The 12,558-nt window shown below is 35.5% G+C and overlaps 1 protein-coding gene across 3 annotated transcripts in view; it reads right to left on the minus strand.

Annotated features, from left to right (window-relative positions):
• Positions 1-2,232: 2,232 nt before the first annotated feature.
• LOC150094538 (DNA methyltransferase 1-associated protein 1-like) overlaps positions 2,233-12,558 on the minus strand; it is a 219,357-nt gene continuing 209,031 nt past the window's right edge. For all 3 annotated transcript variants that reach the window (XR_016550226.1, XM_090411891.1, XM_090411890.1), the window contains exon 13: positions 2,233-2,446. Coding sequence is in view for 2 of the 3 variants with exons in the window: in XM_090411891.1 (XP_090268017.1) it covers positions 2,387-2,446 (60 nt within the window). In the remaining variant the exon portion in view is untranslated. The remainder of the gene's footprint in view (positions 2,447-12,558) is intronic.

Genomic DNA, 12,558 nt, shown 5'->3' on the forward strand with positions numbered 1-12,558 from the left:
GTGAGACTTGGTGATCAGAAGCAGATGTACTAACTGGTATCAAGTGCAAAGAGCACAGCATTTTTAGAAAGGATAGACAGGATAGAAGAGGAAGAGGCATGCTGCTAATGATATCAAATTGCTTGAATTCAGTTCAAGTTGAGACCTATGATTGCAATAATAGTAACAATTTTCTAAAAATCTAAAATGATTAAATACACAGTTGGGGTGTTGTTACATGGATTGGTTACTAGAGATGAAGGAATGCATCAACAAATAAATACGATGGTTGCAAAAAGAGTAATCATGATGGGGGACTTTAATTATCCAAACACTGATTGGGTAGCTATGAAATTGCATGAGAAGAATGAAACTGAATTTATTGAGCTGTTGCGAGATAACTTCCACAAGCAACATGTCACAGAAGGAACTTGAAGTCAAAGAGCGTTAGATCTGATTATAGTGTTGTAACTATTCTGCCTCCGGTTGATGACAGTGATCATGTGGTACTCACTTGGAAAGCGCCTAAGTTTACGAATGTTCCATTCAGAAAAGGTTACATGCTGAACTACAAAGCAGGAAATTATGACTACCAGGGGGGGGGTATGCTGGGTTCTGTGCCATGGTGTCAGTTATTGCATGAGAAGGATATTAACAATGCATGCGAAGTGTTTAAATACTTAAATGATGCAATATCAGAATATTTCCCTAAAGAATAAATAGAGTAGGAGTGAAATGGATGTATAACCTAATTAAGCAAGAGATTTGTAAGAAAAAGATGATGTGGAAGGAATATCATGTGCATAAGGATGATGTTAGTTAACATAATTATAAGCAACATGGAAGAAGAGTCACATGTGTTGTACACTAAGTCTGAGTATGAAAAGAAACTGGCTCTAGAAGTTAAAGACAACCCAAAACAATTCTATTAATTTGCTGCAAGTAAAAGAAAGAATGAATATGAAAGAATAACTCTTCTGAATGCAAATTATCCAAAAATCTGTAGAAAAAATAAATTCAAATTTCCATTTACAAATTAGGCTGAGATGGGCTGCAGATAGTTTTTGATTTAAAAAAAAAAAGTATCTGGGTTGCATGGAATTGGAGAAATGAAGTGAAAACATTAAAAAAAAAAAAAAAAATCTTATACAAACCTAAGTAATGTCAGGCAATCTTGCTAGTTGTATAATACAACATGAGTAAACAGTTCCAAATGTTTGATGTCTAAGCAAGGTGGTACATAATACTTTTATTTTTTGCTAATATACCTCATGTCTACACACTTTTTTTTAAATGTTTTTAACATACTAAGTCACTTCATAGCTGACAGACATTGACATTTTTGAAATGTCTGCTTGCAAGATTTTATTTAAGCCCTAATTGCACAGTTGCATGCTAATGCATAAAAATTATTGGGTAAAACTTTTTTTCATAATTTCACGATTTTGATCTTGATAATTAAAATCATGAAATTATAAAAAAAAAAAAAAAACTAGATAATCTTTATGGTGAAAGCAGTTCAGGGATTGCAAACTATTCTTCTTCATAAAAATATGCTAAGATCATTTTGACAGGTTCTAGAATAAATTAGGAAAGAAAATGCCTACATATTAAAAAGATGGACAGAAATCTCAACAGACAGCTAGCTTAACATTAGTAAAAACTCAATATGTCGATCAATTAAAAAAATACTATTAAATGGAGAGAGAGAGAAGTGATAATTTTGCGTAATGTCTATATAGAGGAACTAATTATGACAGTATTAAATAGGTGGGTGATTAATGGATCAGCTTGAAACTAACTGAGTAAGTTTTCATATTCTTTATCTATTCTCTCTGATTCCATTTCTGGGAATAATATTCCAAATGGTCTGTACATAACCAACTGCATGTGCTCTTCAGCTGGTTTGCCTGCATTTGTGGGTGTTGTGATAGTGCCAACTGGGAAAACAACATCTCGATATGAAACCAATTAAGAAGTTTAGTTGAAAAGGTCCCAGGCAAAGGGGAAAAAAGCAGAGTATTCTTTCAACTGTGAGATGGAAGTATTATCTCATCTTACATCTATTCTATGAAAATGTAACCTGTGGTTTCAAATGGGTTTATTTTTTCCCTCCTCCCTCCTGATCTTAAACCTATTCAACAACTTCCATGTTTGAGATTACCATTATAGGAAAAACAAAAAAACATGGAAAAATAAGAAATTTACAATAAAAAAAAATGTAATTTGTAATAAAAATGATAACAGTTAACATTAACAATAAGATCCACATTTTAATTACATATTTATGAACAAGTACAGGACTTCAAGCAAACATTTTTTTTATTATAAATTAATTCTACATATGTACAACGCTGACTGAATACTCCTTTTTGAGCATGATCAAAAAATAGTCCATAAAAATTATTTACATCTTCTTGATCTTCTTCAGAATATTACTCTGTTCCAGTGCAGCTCGCCGTTTTCTCTGTAAAAGTGCACATTAAAATCCTATTAAATTTTTAACAGATAAAATTATTCTAGCTCTTTCATATTGTTTAATCCATACTAGAGTTTGCCTATCTTTAGGAAATAACAAGTTATTCTGTCAGAAGTTTACTAATTTCAGAAAAAAATATTTAAATATAAGGAAAAAACATATCATATTAGCTTTTTTCCACATTTCACATAGGTATTAAGAAAAAAATATATCCTGAGCATTTCATAAGTTTAGATTGCAAGCACTCCTTTGATTAAAGAAGATACAAATCTAGTTTACTGATTTAAGGAACAAGAAAAATCAAATATGATTCTTGACTAAATTCTATGAAACATAACTAAGAAGTTATGCAATCAAAGCTCAGGTTATTTAAATTAAAAAATAATGCATTCATTTTAAATATTATTCACTTTTATAACTAAGCTGCTGTGTAATAATAACTTTGTTAAAAATACTTTACCAACACACTTTAGAAAATAAACAACAAACCATACTACAATAAAAGATCTAGTTGCACTAATTAACTTGAAATCACTCTCTCTTCATATGGGATACTTGTTCATGGTGGATAAGACCACCCAATGCTGGCTGTTTTCATTTTTTCTCTTTCTTATCTTCCCATATTCTTTGCTCTATTTCTCCTGAGTCTTCTTTACTTTCCTTTTCACCAGACCACCATCTAATGTCCTGCTATCATATTTGCAATATGACCTGTAGAAATCTGAAAAGGGGGATGTTAGTGATGGTAGTGTGCATGCACTGCTTTAGTGGCCCTCATCAATCCTGGATGACCTAGCCAGAATCCATCAGTTAATGGGCTTACCTGCAAGATTTGATGATTGTAGAAGTCATTGTCCACATAGTCTGGGGGATGGGGTTCAAGGTTTTTTGTTTTTTTACAGTGCTGGCATAGTATTTCACTTCTATATGCATTTATTTCATGCTGGATTTTGAATGTCCATGTGTATACAAAAACTATTAAACCTAAAAGTTCACTTAGGAAGGAGAAACTCTTAAAAATTATAGCTTATGGGCCACAACAACCTTAAATCTGACCCTGGGTGAGGATCTCTGGCACTGAATCTAAAATTCACTTCAGTATGACTTCATCCTCAAATTTATCAAGGCCTTCATAAAGTCCCAAACAAGTAAAGAAACCTTAGATTCATCATTTGTAAAAGTAAGAAATATAATTTCTCATCACACAACAACTATGTCTGGGTAATATTCTTGAAGCAACACCACATGTGTAACACTCAAGCCAATTACAGGCGACACCCCTAACATTTTCGATTCCAGAGGAGTCATATCAAAATTTATCTCTCTGATGTTCCAGATGAGGCAATATCAGGTCATCCCAAAAGTAATGTTGTTTTTAGTATTTGGTTTTGAAAGGATATAAAAGATAAATCACTTGCTAATTTAATCAAGTATATATTCTTCATTTGAATCAATAACACTCTTCCAACCTTCAGAAAGCTTCATAATGCCATTTCTATAGAATTCAGGAGGTTTGAAGGCAAAGAAGTCACATAGGCTCTAATGTATCATATTGGTTTTTCTTTAATGAAATGTTGCAAACTTCGAAATAAGTGGTAATATGAAGGTGCAAGATCAGGAGAATACAGAGGATGCGGAAGCTTTTCCCAGCCATTTTTCCTTAATCTTGGTACAGGTGATTTTTACACTATGAAGGCATTGTTATCATGGTAAAAAACAATGCCCTTTCAATTGGGCGTTGAGAGCAGCATTTCCCAAACTTTTCCGACGATGGAACACTTCACAAATCCTGAAATTTTCACAGAACACCTTGGTTATTTAGTAATGTATTAATTAATAATTAATTGTTAATTTAGCTGATTTTCATTGACATATCCCATTCTGATCACCAAAAATTTATAATATTATTATAAGTACTTACGAGTGAATGCAGACTTTTTCTCCTTTGTGCTGGTAGTTTTTCCCTCCTTCTGTAATGTTGTTTACAGAAGGAGGGAAAAATCTGGAGATTGCTTTGTAGGCTGGTGGTGGATGACTCACTATCTGTTGCGTCATAAACACCTTCAATAAGAGTTTTCTTAATACCAAAATTAAACAGAGTCCCTTGTCTCTTATTCATATTCAAATTTATAATCTGCAGGCCTATTACTTTTAAAAAATCACAGCACCATGGTTTCAAAACTTTCACCCTGCAATATGAACTTGCATATTGTGGGGTGAAAGTATTCAGTATTACTAGATTTGAGAACCGGATACAGACTACCTTGATCTTCAATTTTAGTGGAAAAATTTTCTTTATACCTCCTTGCTGATTGGTCACTAACATTTGCAACACAATGTTATTTCTTTCAGTTTTGAAAACAGAGGATACGCCACCAATTGTTGTAATTGGCTTGCAGACAATTTTTATGATCGGTTATAAACAGCAGTATTCTCTTTCCCAAATTTTGAAAGGTTTCGATGTGTGGAAATTACGATAATTCATGAATATTTCCATGTTTAAAAATATGCCGCTTGGTCACTGACATTTGCTACACAGGTGTCATTTCCTTCGGTTTTGAGAACAGGGGATATGCTGCCCATTGCTATAATCTGCTTGCAGGCAATTTTTATGACCGATCATAAACAGCGGTATTTCCTTTCCCAAATTTTGAAAGGTTTCGATGTGTGAAAATTAACGATAATTCACGAATACTTCTACATTTAAAAATACATGGCTTAGTCACTAACATTTGCTACACAGATGTTATTAGGCGTTCTTTCTGGTCTGAGCTTTTCGACATATTGACGAATATTATTCTCCTCAGAATATTTACACTATAAAATATTTATTCATGAAAAATGCTTAGAAAACTAAAATGACAAATTCCAGGAGAACTTCTCGCGGAACACAGTTTGGAAAACCCTAGCTAGAGAATGCCTCTTTTCTTTCAGTTTTTCATTCAATTGATCAAGTTGTTCAAATTATATTTCAGCTGTGATTGTTTGGTTTTATGGCAAGAGTTCAGAGTGTATAATACCAGCCATATCCCACCAAATACTTAACAAAACCTTCTGAGGGTGAAGTCTTGTTTTGGCTGAGGTTTAGCCTGTTTCCCTGAATGAACCCACTGCTTTCAGTGCTTAACAATCTTGTCAAGTATCTACTTTTCATCACCACATTTCAACTCAAAACTGGAGATTGAACCTCTCGAGAATGAAGAGCAGTGCAGATGTTGATGTGGTTTCTTCGATTATTGTTTGTCAGGAACCCACTTGTGAACTTAGACACTATTCCAAGTTCTTGCAAATGTTGATGGATGGTCAATGATGAAGAATTAAAATCTTTTCCTAAATCTTGAACAGTGGCATTGACTTCTCGCAATAGTGGCTTCCAGCATATCATTACTGAGAGAGACAGGGCACTCAGAGCAAGGGGAGTCTTTTAAGCTAAAGTCCTGTTCTTGAAATTTTTAAAATATTCAAAACACTGAAGAGCTCTTCAGTGACCTCCATAGTAATAATGAGTTATTTAAACAATAACTTATGTATTATGTTCTTACAAGGTGGAATTCCTTAGAATGAGGCCACCTCAGCTTTTGCAATATTTATAAAGGTCACTTTTAGACAAGCTGAGACACGTGTGAACAAGTACAGTATAAGAAACAAGTTTACTTTTGGGATGGCCCGATATATTCAGAACTTAAAGACAAAGAAATGGTGGGCAAGGCATATCCTGATACATATATAGTAACTCCAACCAGGAATATCATTCTTATCTTTGACAAACCTAAACTTCTAACATCTGTTACAAGCAGGCTGTCTCAGCCACTCTCTGAAGCTCTATGTTCCTAATTCACTTAGATGCTTTAAATGTAAGAAATATGGACATGCCAAAACTGTGGGTCTACTATCTGGGCCTAATGAGCAGTAAAGAATATGGATAACAAATCATGGTGTTAAACAGTCTCAATGCATAAACTGACAAAGATAACATTTAACCTATTGCCAGACATGCCCTAGGTAGAAAGATGAAAAAGAAATAGACAAAATCAAGAGTACCGTAGAAACAATGAGGAAACTTACCTCACACTTCTTGTGAGGTTTTATACTGAGAAGTTGACAGAAAATATTAAAAAGGACACAGCATTATGATAATTCCACAACAATAGCATATCTGAACATTATGATATTATCTGCTTCTCTTTGGAAAACACATGAACTGTATCAACCATACCACTCTTGAAACAAATCAACATCACCCATAAAATAATTCTACTAAACAAGAAAAAATAATGGCAAGAGCTTCCCTTAAAGAAGAGTCTTCAAATACCTCCCAAGAAGCAATGGATACATGTATACACTGAAGCAAAAGACATTAAGAAAATCACAGCCATACCAGATGATGTAACAAGTTGTTCTAGAGGAAAAGATGGAAATGTCATCCATATTTCCCACAATCAAATTACCATATTTTTCGATAGATAACATGCCACCCCCAACATTTTCATCACTCCTTTTGATGTACAGATAACGTGCATGTGCCAACTAGCAATAGAGTTAGGAAGTAAGAGAGAGGACGGAGGAATTCTTTAAAAGCACATGCGTTGCTAGTAGCAGTGGCCGATTATTCAGTACATCCTGTTTTTAAATTTAAATATTTCATAAAGTAAATCATTATTTGTTTATATTTTGTTATTAGATCTGAAATACCCATGGAAGACAGAAGTACTTCTCAGAGAAAATCCTAAACAGCACAGTTCAAGCTTGAAGGGGTAGAAGTAGCAAAGAAAAAAGGAAATCGGGAAGCTGGTAAATTGTTCAGTGTTGGAGAAAGTAGTGTTCATGAATGGCAAAAGGCTGAAACAATCCTGAAATGTTTACATACCTGGAAAAGTGCTATGAGGTTTAGAAGGTGCTTGTGGCCAACCATAGGGAAAAAACTGTTTCATTGGGTTGTTAGTGAAAGAGCTAAATGTATGAGAATATCTACTGTCCATGTGTTGCAGGAATAGAAAAGAATTGCACAAAACGATAATATAAAGGATTTCAAGGCCTACCCATCTTGGGTTTTTGGATTTATGAAGAGAAACAATTTAAGTGTGTGCTCCTCCACTAGTGTTGGACAAATTTTGCCATGCAACTGGGAAGCGAAAGTAGCTAAATTTTGTTTGTTTCTGAGAGAAAACTTGTGTGGGGTTGATGCTTGTCACTTTGGGAATATGGATGAGGTTCCATAAGTTTTGACATGCCTAGTTCTAGGACTGTGAATCTGAAGGGAGCAAAAGAGGTTTCAGTTGCTACAACAGCGCATGACAGGTCTAACTTTACTGTGGTTCTCTGAGTAACTGCAGATGGTTCCAAACTGCCACGATGGTGATTTTCAAAAGAAAGACTGTTCCAAAAGGTTGTGATTCCAAAGATATTATTGTTACTGCTGATGATAAAGGTTGGATAAATTCAGAGGTTATGAAATTTTGGTTGGATTCGTGTAGGGTACACACAACAGCAAAAGTTAAAACAATTGTAAGTATTCCAAATTGGCCATCATTCCGGGTGGTTTAACAAAAAACTCCAACCCCTTGATCTTGCAGTAAATAAACCATTCAAAGACAATTTGTGGGATAAGTGGGAAGACTGGATGATGAATGGCATCCATGAATATAACAAAACAGGGCAGATGAAAAGAATATCATATAAAGATATAGTTATGTGGATTGTAGAAAGTTGGGCTGCCTGTAAGTGTTAGAAATGGTTTCATTAAAGCACAAGGGAATGCAGTGGTGTCTGGTGACAATGATTATGAAGCTGAAGAAATACCAAACAAAATTTTTAACGCAATTGATTCTTTCAATAAATATTAAGTAATACTTCTACCTTAGTTTTGTTATTACATTTGATTTACCTCTCATACCTTTCAAATGTATACTGCGCATGTTCATTTTTAATGAATTTAGACTTTTTTTGTATAGATAATGCGTGCGTTATCTATCGAAAAATACGGTACAAACATAAGCCAGATGATTCCAAGAATGATTTAGTATGCAGCAGCAAGTGTGAAGCCACTTGCTGAGAGGTGAATTCTGACAAGATCAAATATATAGTAGAGTGTTGTTACAGACAGTGGATCTGTTGCTGATGTTGACAAAATGAATCATGGCAACCGGAGGCATGCTAAACGAGTAATCATCACAGATAACTTTAATCATCTGAACACCGATTGGGTAGTGAAATCTCTTGAGAAAAATGAATAATTTGAGCTGTTGTTGGAAGTTTTTCCAATTGGTTATACTATAAATTAAAGATATCAAAAAATTATATACCTGGATAAAAGATTAAACCAAGTATATAATTTCTCAGTATCTTTAATTTATTGAGTTGGTGTGAGGTAACTTCCTCAAGCAGCATGCAACAGAAGGAACAAATTCAAAGAGTGTCTGACCTGATTATAGCATTGGGACAGAGGGCTAAGTATCTGAATGTTCTATTCACTTTTCATCTCAAGTTAGAAAATAATCATCAAGGAAAATACTACATTTGATCCTGTGGTATGGATTATCAGATGGAAAGGATATTGGCAGTGCATGGGAAGCACTAAAAAAAAAAACTTAAATTATGTGATTATTAAATACTTAAGGAATTGACAGCGTATACTAGAAATATAAATTAAATCAAACTTTAATATATATACTTTCCAATATTTTGGCAACGTCATGTTGCCATCTTCATGGGAACTTAAGATACACATGCACGCAAGTATTTAATAATCATGTTTAACCAGCGTATAATCCTTTCTACAAGAATTACTATCATCCACGGAGATTCCATCGCACGCAAGGCCTGCCATTACGGCAAAATGAAGCTGAAGTTATCTAGACAATTGAATCATCTGACCTTCCTAAAACGCTGCTGGAATAATCAGGTAATCCCAAATTGTGTAAAATTTAAGCATCATTTCTTTTCACGTGAGCCATGCTTTTCTACGGGAACAAATTAACGCTACACGCAGTTCCCTAGCTGATATAAAGAGAGCTATTTTAGCGCTAGAGAAAGAGCTTTCTAATATGCTAAATCACGAACTTTGGTCAATTCTACATGCCGTCTCGTGCACTGCGGCAAATAAAGAATTCGAAAAAATATGGAGTTGACATATCAACAAGTTTGATAAATTAAAAAAGAACTCAACGTCCAGACCAAAACTACAAACCAACACTGTAGTTAACCTTTCTTCAGTTATTTTGAAGCCTGAAGCACTCAACACTCTGTCACGTGGTCACAACTTTGTCATTGCTCCTAGGAAAATACCAGCCGAGGAATTAATAATCCAGACTGAACGTGGGATTAGTCGCCTTCCAAACCACATCACCAACGATATTAGATTGGATGTAGCCTGTGTTCTCATAAAAGCAAGACCACCAAAAACCAACATAGCCAATAGTGAATACAAGTCTCTACAGGAAATGAAGAAAAACCAAGAAATAGTTATCACCAAAGCGGATAAGGGGAACGCCACTGTGGTACTCAATCATACTGACTACACAGGTAAGCTTAATGCTTTACTATTAGATCAGGCTACTTACCTCCCCATTGAATACAATTCCACCAACTCATAAATTAGAAAACTCCAGAGGCTCCTTAAGAAGGTCACCTCTTGGCCTGTGGAGATTACTAACAAACTAAAACCATACAACTCCAGACCCCCACCCCATATATATGGGCTCCCAAAAATACATACATTATACATTATGTCTCATAGTGGATGGCATTGATTCCCCCATGTACAAACTAGCTAAATATTTAGCCAAAGCGCTCTCACACTATACTGGCAACAACCATCACACATAAAAAACTCAGCCCCACTTCAAAGCCAGTATAGAAAACACACTCCAACATAAAGACATAATGGTCAGTTTTCATGTCTCCTCCTTATTCACAAATGTCCCCCCTCAAAGAAACCTTAGAGTAATCCAAGCTAAATTTCCTCCTGATATCTCAGCCCTATTTCAGTTCACAATGAACTCAGGCTACTTCGTTTGGCAGGAAAAATTCTACAAACAGACAGAGGAGACAGCCATGGGTTCACCACTTTCCCCATCCTTGGCCAACTTCTTTATGGAGACTTTTGAAGAGAAAGCCTTAAACTCTGCCCCACAAAAACCTACCATATGGCTTCGCTACATTGATGATGTGTTCGCTATTTGGCCACATGGCTCGGATACACTCCTCTCCTTCTTAACACACTTAAACAACCAACACCCCAGAATCAAGTTCACCCTGTAAAAAGAGGAAAACAATAGCCTCCCCTTCCTAGACACAAGTCACCCGCAACCTGATGGAACCTTGGTTTTCTCAGTTTATAGAAAACCCACACATACAGGCAGATACATTCACCAACAATTCCCCCCCCCCTCACAACAATATGGAGTTATTAAGACACTATTCAACAGGGCTAAACTAATCTGTTCAAATGACAAAGCTCTAACCACCGAACTGAATCACATCCTTAACACTTTCTCAGCCAATGGCTACCCCCCACCCCCAAAAAAATCCAAAAAATACTAAAACCAGTTATCCACAACTCGCCTCCCCCCCTTCACAAAAAAGATTACTCCAAATCCATCACCATTCCCTACATCCGAGGCACCTTGGAAAAAATCAACAAAATCCTAAAAAAACATTATTTGACCTCTTGTTACAGACCATATAGAAAATTGGCATCCCTTATCCACTCCACTAAAGACCAACTGCTTCCCCTAGACCTACTGGTGTATATCAGGTCCCTTGCAGCTGTAAATTGTCCTACTTTGGCCAAACAGGCAGGACAGCAAATATCAGAATCTCTGAACACAAAGACTACATTCGATTTCACCACTCTGGGCTTGCAGACCATGCTCTGGATACTCGCCACAGAATAAGGTGGAAGAAAGCCACAGTAATACACTGCAGCAAGTTCAAATATGAAAGACTATTCATGGAATCAGCCTCAGCCTTAGGAACATGCCAAACATCAACAAATCTGGATGCATGAGACTGCCCCAAATTTGGTAAACATACATCAGGAGAACTTCAGTCCAAAGGCCAAGAACATCTAACATAGCCCACCAGGGGCACCATCAAGACTTTAGGAAAACAGTAGCTTCCTCGCTTCATTTCTCATTTGCTGCTGTGTAGTACTTGCGTGCACGTGTCTTTATCTTAAGATCCCATGAAGATGGCAACGTGACGTCGAAATATTGGAAAGTATATATTAAAGTTTGAATTAATTTATATTTCTAGTATATGCTGTCAATTCCTTAAGCATTTAACAATCATGTTTAATCAGCGTACAAGCCTTTCTACATAAATTATGTGATATCAAAATGTGTCCATAAAGTTTGAAGAATAAATAGGATAGGAGTGAAATTGATGTGCAATCCTATTAAGCAAGGGATTCTTAAGAAAAAGATAATGTGGAAGAAATACCGTGTGCATAAGGATGATGTCAGTCAAGAAAACTACAGGGTGCAGGCAAGATGAGCTCAAGTATAATATGGAAAGCAAAGTTTGAGTACGAAAAGAAACTAGCTCTGAAAACTAAAGACAACCCAAAGAATTCTATTGATATGCTGCAATAAAATAATAATAATAATAATAAAAAAAAAGAATGTGGAAGAATAACTGCTGAATGAGAATGGTATGTGGGTGGCAGATGCAGAAGTGATTGTTCAACTAATGAGTCACCATTATGCTAACAGCTATCAATCCATTGGCAAAACATAGAGCTCAATGCTACCTCTACAGTCAATGAAGCAACTCAGGTGTATGAGAAGGAGATATTAGAGCTGTTGCATAAAGTGAATAAGAATTCTTCAATAGGGTCCATTGGGATATCAGTAAAATGCTAAAAAAGTGTTTAGCTGAAGTGGCATGCCTTCGATCTGGTTCTGTAACTGAGTCTCAGCACAGGAAAGATTCCACAGATGTGGAAAGGATGTATGAAAATTCTACTGCACAAGGGTGCAATTATCATACATCAAAGACTGATGGAACTAACTACATACCTGTCAATATCTCTGGAGTGGTGAAGGTATTAGAAAAGTTGGTAAGAGTTTGCATACAGAAACGAGTTCATAGAGAATCTA

Source organism: Typopeltis vanoorti, chromosome 22 (assembly GCF_054136105.1).
Source record: "Typopeltis vanoorti isolate ZY-2024b chromosome 22, IOZ_Tvanoo_1.0, whole genome shotgun sequence".
Classification (NCBI taxonomy): domain Eukaryota; kingdom Metazoa; phylum Arthropoda; class Arachnida; order Uropygi; family Thelyphonidae; genus Typopeltis; species Typopeltis vanoorti.